We start from the raw sequence: 16,366 nt of genomic DNA, 5'->3' as shown, positions 1-16,366 counted from the left end.
CCATCTAAACGTAGCCTTGGAGTAATCTGCAGCTTTAATTCCAGCCCCAAAACGAAAACTTATAAAAACTAGCAAACCTGCTATAAAAGCTACTTAAAACTAACTGAATTAGAGAAAAAAAAAGTCAAAACTAAATAAAACTAAACTATAATGAAAAACCTAAAACTATTAGAACCTCGGTCTAAACGCGGGATTAAACCCCTTTAGCCCTATCAGCCCACCCACGGGCCGAAAAAATTATATTAATACTCATCTACTATAAAAATATAATAAATCAGAACAATGGATGTTTTTTTCAACTTTTGCTCAAAGTTTAGACCCTAATGTTTATAAAAATACATCAAAAGTGTATTTTAGTGCAAACTTTAAAGTTCAAACATGATTTGTAATCTTTGTGGGGTGAAATATACGCTATTAAAAATCTCCGACACGAACAATTAATTTATGCATATCATCGTCAATCCAGCCAAAAAAAAAAAGGCGAGGATAAAAAATTCTAATTTCTCTTTTAGTTTGTTACAGTTTACTGACACATAGTAATAGATACAATATTTTAGACAATGGGAATAGATTCTGTGAGGTCTCTAAATGTCCATAGACACCAAGAACATCCATATGAACCTTATTATTATAAGTATTATAAGTAATTCTTCATTTACTTTGGGTATGTCTTTTTAGGCGTTTTACCCCTGAAAATATGGTCAGGGTTAAACAGGTTAAAAGTGAGGATGCAACGCCACTTTTGCAGTTCAGATCATTACCATCTAAACATAGCCTTGGAATAATCTGCTGCTTTAATTCCAGCCCCAATCTTGACCATCTTTGAAACTATCATCAATGTCAGCATCAAAGCCAAAGGAAACATGAACACATTCACTATAGGCAAAGACTCCCCACTGAGCTATCACTGCTGCAACCACTGCGACGCTCAACAAGCCTCTGGAGCTGCCTCCTTCTGCAGCTCTATCACTCTTTCTTGCATGCAGTGATGGAGTCCAGTCTTTCTTGCATCCAGGTATTGCACTACTTAGTCTATCACAGCCTCTTGCCTGGTTTCACCCTCCTAATACAAATCAATATCAGCTCTCTTAAAAGTCATCAAGCACAGAGGTAAAAAGGCTCAAGAGCATGAAATTGCAGATGGTGGAGTGCGTACTTATGCAATTCTGGGCTGTAATGTAGGCTTCAAATGTGCAGAGCAGCAGACAGAGCTACAATAACAGAAAGGGTCAGAGACATTGTTTCTTGCTGCAGATGCATTTCTTGACTTTTTTTTTTTTTTCAAGCTGAGGTCCTTACATACTTGAACATCAAACTGTGCAGTACAACAATCTTATCATTTTAGTGGCTTATCTAGTATTTTCTCCTCTTCAAAGCAATAAACACACACACACACATACATACACAGAGCAGCATGAGATGGGATATGCACTACAACAAAGAATGACTCTTCAGGATCAGCACTCACTCCATTTTCATTACTACATTTTCATACCACACCTGTTCTGGAAGCTGCGTGAGAGTGTTGATGGAACTATGGATTATCCTGCATGCAAAGGATGACCGATGCGAACAGAGTCTGAAGCATGAAGGACGCAGATCGTGTCAGCCAAGGTAAAGGCATATTACAACCGAGAGAAGGCCTCAAGGACTCAAGTAGATTAAAACTGATTGAAATCCCATTTGTGGCGTTTGGGGTCTTTCATGTCAGCGCTCACTCTTTTACAGTGTCCTCAAAGTGTGCAGAGCCTTCGTCGGAATAAAAGTAATATGTTTGAATTTGTGAAGACAAGCGTCGCACATTTGCATGGCAATGATATCAAGCTTGGGGGTTTTGTCATATGAACAACAATAAAGATGTGTAGGTATGTGGGTGTATTATGGGAACAATATGGGAAAAGATGATAAATGACAAACTCAAAGGCAAAAACATACACACTAGGGCTGCATGATACTGGAAAAAACTGACATTATGTTTTTTTTTAACCCTTCGATATAAAGGTAGTATCAAAAAAAACATACGTTTTGAAAAATTACCCCCAGTTCCGCATTTGATAATTTTTGGAATTTTCTTTTATGGATGTCAGTAGGTAGGGGATTGGTGGATATTTGTCCAAATTTACAGACCCAGGTTTTCATGCATGAGTGAGCAAGGGACAAACTGTGCAGTCCAAGTTAAAACTGGTTTGTGTGAAGTAGCGGTGGGATTTAAATCCAATCAAAGGTCATGGGAGGGGACAATGGGCATCCATCTTAACCCTAACCCTAACCCTAACCTGGCCTGTCCTCAGTGACATTTTCAGGCCTAAACAAGTTGAATTAACTTTGAAAGGCAGGAACAGCTGCCATGGGTAAACAAATGAAACTGACATGGTGGCCAAAGTGTTAATGCTGTAACCTGGTAATTTTGTGGAAAACAAGATGGATGCCCATTGTCCCCTCCCATGACCTTTGATTAGATTTAAATCCCACCGCCACTTTGTGGTGGGATTCGTGTATAGTTTTTTTTTTTTATACACCCTGTATATTGTGATATGAAATAGCTGTGTGGTGCCAACATAAATGGTCAAACAAATTACACTGGTCAACAACAAATTTATTGTTTAAGTTTTTTGAGCTGATTTAGGATAATTTTGGTGTGTTGAATCCAAAAATCACATTAATTTTGCTCAATCAGGTCAACTTTCTGAACTATGCTACATATTGGCTTTTTAACATTTTTGCTTACATTTATGGGCATTTTCGCATCATATGATACAAAATTCTTTCACATTTCTTGCAATAAACGAGTTCAAAATTCTTTCACATTTCTTGCAATAAACGAGTTCTGAAGATTTTACTTTTGCCAAATTATGATTAATGGTTTTTTTAATATTACAGGTGAACGAAATGGCTTCGACTAGAAGATCTTGCAAAAATAAGCCTGACATATTCTGCTACATCTGCGGTGAATACACCATTGTACCTAACAGGAATCCTGTTAGAAAATGATTTTTTTCCTCTTAAAACCTATTTTGGGTGAGAACTATATAAAAATTCAACTGATAAAGTCACAAAAATGTAATCAATTTTGTGAAAAGATCAAATTTTTCAAAATCAAATTAGCAAAAAAACCTGACCTGACTGAGAAAAACAGATGTCATTTTTGGATTTCGCGGTGCAAAATGGTCCTAATTCAGTTGAAAAAACCTAGACAACTTGCAAAAAACATTTTTTTGTAACCCAGTGTTAGCAGTGGTTCCTCTCGTTGTGGCAAGGTACTATCGACACAGAACATGTGTTTCAGTATCATCCTTCTTGTAGCCAAAATAATTCCAAATAACTGACATTGCTTTTCTTTTTGGCACCAAGTCTTTGTTTTTGGTGATTTTCCCATTTGTTGCTCATTTTTCAATGTTGTTACCAGTGACTCACTCCATGTGCAGGGGCGTGGTCTGCTTCAGCAAACTGATTAAGAACGACTGTGATTGGTGGATCACTGTGTGCAGTGTGTGTCGGGTACCCAGGTTGAAATTAGTTGAGAACATGTTGAGTTCATTTGCCTCCTACATCGCAGGACCTGCGATGTGACTATTGTGCACATGTACATCGCGATGATGATGCTCAAACTATATATATGTGTGTGTTATTTTCCTATTTTTCAGTGCATATTAATCATATTATCAGCTTTGACCCCAATGTCTTCCCACAATTCATGGCATGACAAAAGCAACAAAAGTAATGACTGAGGAGACATCTGCATATTCATATTCCATATTAAAAGCCTTCAGATAGGTGCAGCTGTTAGGCGCTAACACTGAGACAGAGTCAAGCCATGGTCATTTAACTACACTGATAGAATGAATCCAGGGTAGGTCTGTCAACAAAGCAACACCAGCAAAGATATCAATAGTATTGTGCACGGTATTACCATCAAAGCGAGGGTAGCAATATGTTACACTCATCCTGCAATGTAAAAGATAACACACACAATCTACTGTGTCTGTTTTAAATGAGTAAGAATCTTATGTAGTCAAAGTCATACATTTTCTAGTTCCAAGTGTAAAATAAATTCAATTTTTGTTAAGGCAGAAAGCTAGTTGCACTCTGAGCCTCTGCCATCCACCCACTCTGGTGTCTAAAAAGCCAGCTGATAAGCTTAAGCTCTCTTCAGGAAAAGAAGAGCATCTGGCCTACACAAAATGCCACAGTGCTCCATGGAGCCCACGTCGTGATGAATGCCACCAGATATAATCTGGATACTGTGGATTTATGCAACATCAATGCAACTTATTCACTGGCACAAAGGCATAGCTAGGGACAGCCAAGTGACTTAACAGTGCAGCCACGCGTGTTGTCTTGTATATGAGATCCGATTTGTCTTCATAGAGCTGCGATATGACCTGGGTGAGGACCCTTCTACCATGCATAGACCACTCAAATCTGCCTGCCTGTAGCTGTTTATTTCCATCAAGCAAAGGCTTCTCATGTGTTCACTGTTACTAGCAGCTAAAACCAGTCCAACAGTGCATTGAGGTGATTCCAATCTCCTCCAATCACAGACACAACTGTGAAGACTCCCCAAGCCACATTTTCACACAAAAAAAAGACATGCATAGGAACGCTTCACTGCAGCTCTGTGTCTATAACAGAGCAATCTTCCTTCACCTGTTCACATCAGCTGCCCAGGCAACAGGCCACATCATGAGAAGGAGACACTGACAGGCACCCCACAAAGTAACATGCTCTCAATGAAGTTGTCATGAAGACATATGTGAGAAAAGTCACACCATCTGAAGACTGCTACAGCCCAGATGTATTGTTTCAACTGTCATGAAAGCAGAAAAGTGACCATAGAAATGACTTTAAAAAGCAGCTGAATGGTAACACATTACATGAAACAGGTTTGTATTAGAGCTAGGCTTTTATTTCAGATTCAGATTTCAGTTTATAAGTCGGTCATGTCTTAAGATGTACTCATACAGATATTTTAATTTATATTTAACATAGACCATATTTTAGTGCAAGACCTTATTTTTTTATATGCACCACTTTGCTCTGTTAAAGTTATTGAGTTACTCTATTAATACACACTCAACACAAAATGCAGTTTGGGCTCAAACAGGAAACAACACTGCAGATGAGTAATTAATAAGGTTCAGTTTATTAAAAGTACATGTATAGAGGTTTGTTTTCCACCAGCCTGTATTTGGGGACTGGTCTAGATGTATTTTTCCATTTTGATTAACGGTCTTTTTACAGTGCTATTCATAATAATATATTTACACATTTTAACTTCACTAAAATGGGCAGTATGTCATAAATAGTGTAACTTATTCCAGGAAATGTACAGTAAGCCCATCTGGTGGTGGGATTTAGAAACCCCCCGTAGTCAATTTTTTTTTTTTTTTTTTTTTAATGACTTGACTGTAAATTGGTTCAGTGCAGGTTTTACTGACATCACAAAGGCAGCTCTGTGATCCACTTTGCTCCACACTGTAGGTTTATCCACCTTAAGCCCCTGCTTAAAACAGCCAAACCCTAACCGCCCTGAGACTGACAATATCATCCAAAGCTTGGATGTGGCTTCCTTCCTGAAAGCTTAATTTCTGCCTTTTGTGATCCAAAACAGTCAATCATCACCATGTTACAATAGTTTTTCCTCAAGTCGTCCTTTAAAGATAAAGATATCAAGCTAAGCTGTTATTCCTCTCACCCCACTCCTTCTCTTACCGTCCACACAGGCGGGTCTGGCTCTTGTAGTCCCAGCGATCTGGCCCTTCTTACAGGCACAGCGGGCCGTCTGCCTGGCGATGGTCCGCCGTGGTTGGCTGCTGTCCCTGTCCAGCGTCACAATCTCACATGTCCCCGCTGCCAGCTGGCCTGAAAATGACATTGCACCACAGGACGCGAGGTCAGATAGATGAAATTATAAACAGGGCAAAATAAACCACACTGTCTCTTCTGTTAAATTAGTGTTTTGTCACATGTTCAGTTGTGTAACTCGTGTTATTTTTTATAAGCCTTTCAAAGTTAATTGGCAGGACATGGCACTAACAGTCTAGAGTTCGAAGTGTCACAACTGAAACAAGTGTACACACTTATCTAAAGCATTTGTATTTAAAACATGGGTGTTAGACCGAATTCTTAAGATATACCGTGACATTTCAGACACAACCTAATTATGCCAGGCTGAAGAGCTGTGGTAGAAATGCTCCGAGGAACTGCGGGGGTACTGAGTTGCTCACAGGTGGAACCGCATGTGTGAAAGGGTTTTAAAAGACAACAGTGAAGAAATTACCTTTAGACTTTGACTACCTAAAGACTACTGTCAAGCTATTTCCCATTAAGAGCCTCATCCTATCAGCACACCTATTTGAAGGTAATGTACCCATTAGCCATGAATGAAACGCATGAATACTGATGAACTTTGTAATTGCTGCCATGCCCCCCTGCCATCAACACCCACCAGCACCCAATTTTACACACACTTCCTCAATGTATTCAATCAGCTGACCTTTGGCCTCGTAGCTAGGCCCCTGATGCTCACAAATTAACCTTTGTCTGTGTGTGGAGGCCCTCGGGTGCCATCCTGGAGAGGCTTATCAAGATCTGATTGTGATTGGCAAGAGGATGGAAGTTGTGATTAAATCTGGACTTGAGTCCCGGACACTTGGGTGACTGGCTTAATGAACTGAGCTACGAGGGGTCACACCCAGGGTAATGGGGATCTATCAGGATTCATCCACACACTGGTACCTGCGGTGGCCACCGACAGAGACAACATCCGCATGCAAAGTGTACTTACTTCATTATACCGTTTTTAATATGCAATTTTAAAGATGTATTTGCAAGTGTATAAATGCAAAGCGACAACATAATGTAGACGCACTTTATATTGGCTCGGACTCTGATAGTAGAATTATACGAGTTTTAACAAGTCTTTAATAAACAAATAGTGTGTGTTTTTGCCACATTAGAATTAAAGTGCTAAATCTGAAAAATGTTTGATGATGTTTGATTTAAAACACTAATATCTTTAACGTCGCTGCAGAACACAATAAATTAAACTGCCTTAAAACTGATGAAAGCTTCAGTGAACTAATTAAATATGTTGCTGCAGTTATTCTATATATAATTAAGACATCAACTGTTTAGTATTAAAGTAACTGCATGGTTTCTTTTTTTAAATACAACACAGGTGTCAAACATGCGGCCCGGGGGCCAAAACCGGCCCACCAAAGGTTCCAATCCGGCCCGCGGGATGAATTTACAAAGTGCAAGTTAGGGCATCAAACTCAAAAATAATATCATAATAACCTATGAATAATGACAACACCATTTTTTTCTCCTTGATTTACAACGAAAAACATTAAAATATGAAAATATTTACATTTAAAAACTATCCTTTAACAATAAAATGTGAATAACCTGAACAAATATGAACAACTTGAAATGGCTAAAGAAAATTAAGTGCAATTTTAACTATTTTCTGCCTGTTACTAAGTGTTTAGTGCATATGTATATTTGATCTGTAATGCATATGTATATAAATATAAATGATAAGTCAAGGCATAATACTGATAAAACTGTACTTATATTTCTTAACAAATTTCTTTTTTTTTCAGGTTATTCACATCCTTTTTGTTTGGATAGTTTGTAAATGTAAATATTGGCATCAATGAATGTTATTTTTTGCACTAAAACAATTTAGTGTTGTCATTATTTCTTGGCTGTCAGGCTATTATTTTCCGGTCCGGCCCACTTCTGATTAAATTGGGCTAAATGTGGCCCCCGGAAGAAAATGAGTTTGACACCCCTAATATATAGTATTTGGCCTGTGTGAAAGTAAAATGGTTGTTGTAGGAGTAAATAACCACAGACGTCATATACTTCTCTGTAATGTGGACCAGTGCATTTGCATGTACTGAATGTGTGTATCTATAAATACAGCTCAACACTGAAACAATTACAGACAGCAGAAAAGATGTCTTACCACTGAGTGCCTTTTTTGCCAAGTGCATGCCAACAAAATCCAATCTGTCATGTTTTTTGCACTTGAAAGATCAAGAACCTTCACCGCCCACTTCCTCTGCTCCCCTCCTCTTCCTCTGTCCTTCTTTATTCCTGTACATTGCATCCTATTTTCTCCTTCATGCCATCTCACTTAACTCCCTCCGCCCTTTTTGCAACTTTTCTGTCTTCTCTGGGTGATGTCGGATAATGACTTGTCATGTAGGTTCTCTTGTGTGTGTGTGTGTGCGTCCACATGTGTGTGTATGTGCATTACTTCCTGTATTCTTCCCCACCCACTATCTCTGCAGATTATCTACTCGCTGCTTTCCATCCTCTTCCTCTCTTTGTCAGTTTCTTCTCCTTTGGAACTCGTCTATTGCAAGAAGCTGAAAGAATGTTTGGATGTCTTATGTAATCGCCTGGATCACTATGGCACCGAGGTACCATGTGTGAAGTTAACAAGCTCAAAGGCTGAAGCTGATTTGACGTCTCGATTCTCTGTTGTTGTTCTTTCTTGAGTCGATGGAGCTCATTAATTGCATACAGTTCATCAAACGTGCTCTGTGCTTTAACTGTCATAGCTGTAGCTGCAGGAAAACTGAATTAATTTATTGTTCATGTTGTTGTCTTCCGTTGCATACCCTTCTATAGACCTCCTTGGTTTCTTTATGGAAATGATAAAAATATTCTAATTTTAAACACAGTATGTCAAATGCGAAATAAGCACAGTTACTATGTATATAAAGCCATCTCAAGTATAGGATTAAAATGAGGCACTTCTAACTTTTATCTAAAAATAGTCTTCTTCTGCCTTTAAGCCTAAAATCTTTCAGATTATTTTTGAATAATTTAAAAACATCACCTAAGGTTGGAAAAAAAAATAAAAATAAATAAATAAATATGAAGAATTTAGAGCTATTTTTTCAGATGTTACAAATGAAAACATTGATTCTATATTATAAAAATAACTGGAATCAATTATTTATATTCAAAATGGTTAAATTAGTAAATATGGAGATGAAATTCATATAAAACCTTAAATGGCTAAAATTTATTTTTACCATACCATGAAATTTGGTCTGTTTTACATTTTAAAAAAATAGAGATAAATACAATTTGTGACTTAAACTTTGTCATTTAATATTTGGGGTATGACTCAAAAGTAATGTAGAAGATACAGTAGACATGAGTCCTTGCTGAAGCAAAAAAAAAAAAAAAAAATTAAATTAAATAAGTTTGTTTTAGCTGCAAGCAGTCAGTGTGAGAGAACCTGAGGACAAGTTGGGCTCGGTCCCCCAATAAGGAGTTGACTTCTTTCTTTCTTTTCTAATACAAATTGCTCGGAGCGTCCCTGTGGCTCAGCCCCCAGAGAACCGCCATGTTTCTCACATACTTTGCCACTTTTAACCATAGTAAAACTAAACAAACAAAGAAAAAAAAAGAACTGAACCACGAAGAAAGATTCAGCTTTCTATTGGCCTGGAGGGATCTGCAGAGAAGTTTGGAAAAATATTACAGAAACCACAACTCTAGGAAGGCAGTTTCAAGAAAGTACACCTACATATTTGATCCACAAAATAACCTTTAAAATTAAAATTAAATACTACGTTTGATTAAAAATGTTACACATGTAAAGAAACAAGATGTAGTCCAAGCTCTTCACAGCCATGCCGTGATGATATTGGACTACGAAGAGAGAAAACAATAATCCTATTTCCTGGAAGAGCCTCATGAATTGTGGGAAAAATCTAAAACTGGCAGGTGTTCTCAGAAACCAACCCAACATAGTAGCACTATGATTTATCATCACCCTTATCATTTTCTGTTGTCGACCAGTTGTCAGCTTGGCCGGCCAAATGGCTGATTAAAATGTATGTGTGGCCACCCTAGAGTGAAATGAAAGCTCCAACTGTGGCAGAAGATGGATTCATGTGGCAGAACATACGGCCTAATACAACGTAATGTTATTGACATGCTCCTATGCTTTATTATTTCTCCTCTCGCTCCTCATAAGTGCTGAGGTATACACCATCACCTGACAAATGTCCAGTGAAGACACAGGAACACATGACATTTTCCTCGTCATCAGGAATACTCAACCCATAGCCTTATTAATTTAAATTAATTCATGTAAACTAAAACGGATAGTAACTGATATAAATACATTACAAATATTAAATTATTTAAGTCATTATTGCATTGTGGCTGCCTTCACCGCTACTGCCACCATAATAATACTAGCAAATTAGGCTATTATTATTATTATTATTATTATTATTATTATTATTATTATTATTATTATATTTTTGTATTATTACAACAATTATTATTTTCCCCCTCACTCCCTCCTCTCTTTCTCACCTTCATTCACACTCCCCTCTTCCCCTTTTCCCTATCGCCCCTAACCCAGCTATATTGTTTAGTTACTCTTTACATTTATGATCTTTTTCATTGTAATATTATGTCAATGTTGTTGTTTGTCATTACTCTGTCGTTGTTTTTTGTTTATTTGTTTGATTTTTCCCTTTATGTGTTGTTGTTTTTCTGTCCACAATGTCTTGTTAATTATCACTAAAAAAAATAAAAAAAAAAGAAAATAAAAAAAAAGAACACTCAACCCATGGCCTGTTGGCAAAGTTTACTTAACACATTAATCATTTCAGAGAAGGATTAGTTATTGATCCTTTTATTCATTTCATCTTATAAATATTGTTTGTACATTAACTAATTCATAGCCTCCTGTCTTATTAAATAACTCTCCCCAGACAAAAACAAGTGTATTCCTATGATTCATCTTTTCGATACCTGCCTGTTTTTGTTTTATTTCCCCTGTCATTCTTTTTTTTTTTTTTTTACATTATTCTTACTGCTGCTGCTCATGTGAACGTTGCTTCTTTCTTCCTCAGTCTGCTGAATCAAATACTTAGATATTTATAAAATGTGGTTTAGGCTTGGTAGGAGGGGTAGGTATAGTTCTTCAGTTCTTCTCTTTTTTTGTCTTTTGAAAATCTGCAGTGAGTTGAAGTCATGCTGGGACTGCATACTGTGCTGCACAAGAAATGTTCAAAGTCTTTCTAAGTGTCCTTGTGCATTTGACACAAAAATCCATTCTGTCATGAAATTTAGTGGAGATCCAAAAGTGAAGCTGAACGGAAAGGCATTTTTGAGCCTGTATTTTACATTCATACTTGTGGTACATGTTAGTATGGTTATGAATAATGTGATTGATTATGTTTGTTCATGTGTAATGAGTAAAATAATTACTTTTTCAATGAGTAATTTGCAATTATTTTACAAGTAACACCCCCAGCACTGGTCGAGACATTAGAGCTCTGATAAAAGCTAAGGCGAGCTTTTCTTAGACAAAGAAGCGTGTGAACATGGTGCTAGCAGCGCTTGCGGGCGATGCTGCTCTTTACACTCAGCCAGACCATTGTGGTTTGAGCCAATAAAGGGACTGACATCGGCATCCTGAGGGCACAGTCTCGCTAGCGGGGCTAAAAATATGCAGTGTAAGGTGAGGAAAGTTAAATGCTGAAATATAAAATATTGATTTGTGCATTAATTGTCATGTTTCCTGTGTACGTGTGTGTGTGTGTGTGTGTGTGTGTGTGTATGTGTGTGTGCACTGCAAATTAGTTGGTTCTTACCAAGACAAAAAATGAGAAAGTGTAGATTTATAAGTGTTAGATAATTTATCTTGTTTTAACAGTTCATTTCTAACAATTTTCTTGTTGTTAGTATACATTATAATAATTCTCAATCAGCCCTGAGCATCATAAAGAGAAGTTAATAATATTATTTATTTATTTTGTTGCTGTTTTTTGTATGATTTTGTCTTGTTTTCTTTTGTTTAACAGGTTTGTTGGTTTTGTTATGTAATTTTTTTTGTATTGTGTTTGTGTGGTGGTTTTATGTCTAAGTACATGTTTATGTAACTGTAAATTAAAAAAAGAGTTAATTTCTTATTTTAAGTGTTCATTCATCTGTAGACATGCTTATTTTTAGATTTATAATCTTAATTCAAGAAATCTTGTCAAGTGAAATTATCTTGCTGCATGGACAGATATTTCACTTACTTTGAGTACCTTTTTCCTCAGATTTAGTGTTTTTATCTTGTTTTTAGACACTCCTTTTTTCCAGTGTGCGAGGCTTAGAGGAAATGTAATTCATAAGTCAAACACACGGACATGCTCTTTTCTTTGCCTCACAAGCAGACATGTAATGGCAAAGCCTTGCTAACAGAAAAAAGGGTATTTGCCACATACTCTCCACTTAACCCAGAAATACTACATGACAGCTTGATGTAGCTGGAGAACTAGCATCACATCTGCTCTGCTAGAGAGGACACGACGTACATGTGAGTAAGTGTGTGTACATGTCAGACGTTGCCAGACTAAAATGCTATATCACTCCAGCGTGCTACAGCTGTTCAGAATGAGAGAGGATAGTCCTGCGCCAAAGCAGCCAGTCTGAGATACCATTTTTGGTCCAAACGCTGCATTAGTAGAACCTTGATGTCATCCATCCACCCTGAGGCCTTGCGGTCTAGTTTTTAAATGAATCCTTTTAACAAGCCTAATCAGAGGCTGGAAGAGCCAGCTGGACAGCATGCGGTGGAACGGGAAGGACAGCGGAGCAGATGAAATTATAGCCTCAGCTGAAAGAGTGGTGTGATGATGTGGGACCTAAAGGAAATGACTGAGGAGATGAACAGGAGATGGGCATGATGCAGAAACAATGAAGCCTAGCGCTCACCTTGGACCTTACACTGGACGAGCATTTTGAGGAGGGGACAGTCTGAAGGAGAGTTAAATGATGTGATGACTCATGCGGAGCTGCCATGAATATTAGGGAGCCCAACAAATATAGGCATCTTAAAAGTAATTTAGAAGTCTTTTGCTAAAACAAATAAAGCAGCTAATCATCTTCCTCTGCCAGCTGAGATGATCACATTTCAACATAATTATCTCTAAAACATATAGAAAAGTTAGGATTAACCCTTTATAGGTCATTCATAGACATACTCTGAAATTCAAAATGTCACCCTTAGTGTGTTATTGGAGGACCTAACAAGACTTTATTACTTATGTGAAATTAAAAATATATATGTATATTGTCATATAGAAAATCACGGTCATTGAAGTTACCATATTTGGTTCCTTGCCCATAAGTGGCAAAAAAATTTATAAAAAAATACAAGAAACACATTTAAAATACAAGGAAAACACATGTAAGGTGAAAAGAACATGTATTTTAGAACAATAGAATGTGACTTATTATTATTTTACATTAGACCTACATAAGTGCTGATCCAGACACCTGTCAACATCCACATTATCCCTTTGAACATCATTACTTACATTAGTTCTGTGGTTCCCAACTGTTTTTTGGCTCATGACCCCATTTTAACATCACAAATTTCTGGCGACTCCAGGCATTCAAAACAGAGACTTTTTTTTTTTTTGCTATAATATATTTGATTTTGATCATGTAATAGTTTGCTATACTATGTTGCAAATAAACATTAATTTTAGATACATTTAGTCCATATAATGTATATTATTATCGACGGAGGCAGTAAAGCCAGGTGTAGATTACTGCACAATGGTAGAATTTTATTTTCCTTGGTCAGTATATGTACAGTCAGTCCAGCTTGGATTTACAAGGCTGACAATTAATACTGAACAAACAAGAACTTAAACTATGAATTATGAAAGAGCTGCAGCATCTGAAACCGACCACAATGAACATTTGAAAGATAAACAGTACCGCAGTGCTTCAGTTTCAGCTTCAGTTTGACATGTCTTTTATTGATTGGGATTGTCACTGTCAACTCAACATATATTTTTTATTAGTAAATTTTTTTTATTTTATTTATTTATTTATTTATTTTTAATTACTAGAAATTTCAGGCAACCCCATTTGAATTCCAAGTGATCCCACGTGGGGTCCCGACCCCAAGGTTGAAAAACACTGCATTAGTACCATTACTTCATGGTACCTAACAAAGCAGGTACACTCTCTGTTCATGTTCACGCTCTGTTCTGTTCATGTTATTTTATTGTATTTCTGTTTTTATTTTTTATTTTATTGTATTACAAATTTCATCTTATTTCTTGCACTTCAAAAATTCTATGCATAATCAAATATTTTAATGTGCGCTGTTTTTATATTTATTTTTATTTTATTATATTTCTCTCAAATTTCTTTTTTTTTTTTTGATGTATAATCAAATCTTAATGTATTTTAATATTGTATTTTTTCAATCAATGTGAAGCACTTTGGGCTACAATTTCTGTATGAAAGGTGCTATACAAATAAAGTTTATTGTTATTATTATTATTATTATTATTATTATTATTATTATTATTATTATTATTATTATTATGCAGAGGTGGACCTTACAGACCCTGTAGACCACATTGGACCTGAGATTGGTGACTCACTGTCCTCACTGGAACTGTTGATGTCACTGTCTTGTAATGTATGTGGAAATGACCAAAAATAGTCACTTGCCCGATAAAAGGTTACATGATGATCAATGATGAAAAAAGCAAAAAATATTCACCACCGTGTTGAATCCTGTCAAAGATTACAGTTGGAAAGAAATGAACTGTCTTCAAAGTGCCTAGACTTGGAGCAGACCCTCCACCCCCTAACACTGATCGAGTGACCAAAAACTCATCATAAAGCTTGCCTTGAAATTATTAATACCCTCTCTATGTTGCCATGAGTCACAGAAAGTTCTGGAGACAATTCTCATTGGGAGTGCTCTCTCATCATGACGAAAGGGTGAGAGAGAAAAAACTGAGGTCTGACCGATCTATTTTGGGTGAAGCAAGCTTGTCTGGGTGCTTTGCTTGCTTTGTGGAGCCACTCTGAAAAGTGATTTGACTTTCCTTTTTTTGCCCTTTTCCTAAAATGCTTGAGCAAGCAGCAGGCACACAGAAACACTAACACACACAAACATAAACATAAGCGCTTCTGAGAATATGAGAACAAATGCAGCATAGATGGCAAATATAACCACAAAATAGACATCAGCCTTTCCCTCATCTATCTGTATGATGTCGTGCAGCCAAAGCTCCAACATAACTTACTGAAGCTGTCTTTTCTGCTTCTTACATATTACTTTGAAACTGTGTGCTTCTTTGTAACAGCTCCCTTCATACAGAATCCTTTTAGGGGAAACTATTGAAGGGATGGTGCTGAAAAGATTAGCTGATAACAGTTTTGCTGATTGATTAATGATTAATTAATATTTCTCAAATATTAAGCAAATTCAGACGCACCACTTTTGGACAAAACGTACTTGCAATAGTAGGAGGCAGGAAAAATATAATTTGATTTTTCGTAACACCTAAAATTACAGCTAAATATGTGTCCAGAGTTCAACCTTGTTGGAGTGAATGTGGAGATGTCAATGTAAATCATGTACATGTCTTTTGGTTATGTCCTAAACTTGCATAATTTTGGGATAATTGTTAAGATTTTGGGTTATGCAATTCCTAAAACATGTTTGGTGATGTATTACTGGTAATAATGTAATCAAAAATTATAGATATTTGTTTAAAATACTATTAGCAGCCTGTAAAAAGACTATTACCACAAAATGGTGCAGATTAGAACCACCTACAACTAGCGACTGGATGCAAATTGTAAATGGAATATTTGAGATGGAGATTCTGACCCACTGATTGAGAACTCAAGAAGAACAGTGCCATGATAAATGGAAGAAATGGACAATTTTCATTTTAACATCACATTACCAAAAACAATTGTTAGTCACAAAGGTTTTTTTATGGTCAGTGTATCCCAAATGTCCCTTATGTTTGTTTTGTAATGTACAGAAATCAACTAAAAATAAAGTTAAAAAAAAAAAAAAGTAGGAGGCAGGGTGTAAAATTAACACCCACCAAGCGCCAATGGCTGGTAAAAAAAAAAAAAAATTGTTTGGCGTGTAAAACTAAAACACACCCACCAGTGGCCGATGGAAAATTTTGAGTTGCATGTGAGAACGACCAGCTTCTGTAACCTGTCTGGAAGAGCCTCCCCAAACTAGGTGGCCAGACTCAATCCCAGTTCATGTGTTTTTTTTTTTTTTTTTCTCTTTTCCTGTGGGTTAAACAGAATGTTCCTGTTCAACCTGTCAGACAGACATTTGACTCTAAACTTTTAAATATTTTTATCACATGATGATGTAGCAGTCACCTTGAAATGAAATATAACCTAATAAAATGGCAATAATCTGATTTTATCTGTACATAACTATATTCTTTGAGTGATGCTTAAGTTGGATTCTCATAATAAAAACCTATGGTAATTATTTTAAGTCAAATAAGGCATGTAATTTTTATTTGGCTGGTGA

General features: G+C 36.6%; 1 protein-coding gene across 3 annotated transcripts in view; it reads right to left on the bottom strand.

Annotated features, from left to right (window-relative positions):
* LOC115430346 (chemokine-like protein TAFA-5) overlaps window positions 1-16,366 on the bottom strand; it is a 169,722-nt gene that overhangs the window by 64,476 nt on the left and 88,880 nt on the right. For all 3 annotated transcript variants that reach the window (XM_030150307.1, XM_030150306.1, XM_030150308.1), the window contains exon 2: window positions 5,713-5,862. In XM_030150307.1, the coding sequence (XP_030006167.1) occupies window positions 5,713-5,862 (150 nt within the window). The remainder of the gene's footprint in view (window positions 1-5,712; window positions 5,863-16,366) is intronic.

This window comes from Sphaeramia orbicularis, chromosome 12 (genome assembly GCF_902148855.1).
Source record: "Sphaeramia orbicularis chromosome 12, fSphaOr1.1, whole genome shotgun sequence".
NCBI classification, from domain to species: domain Eukaryota; kingdom Metazoa; phylum Chordata; class Actinopteri; order Kurtiformes; family Apogonidae; genus Sphaeramia; species Sphaeramia orbicularis.
This window is presented reverse-complemented; position numbering and strand designations above follow the sequence as displayed.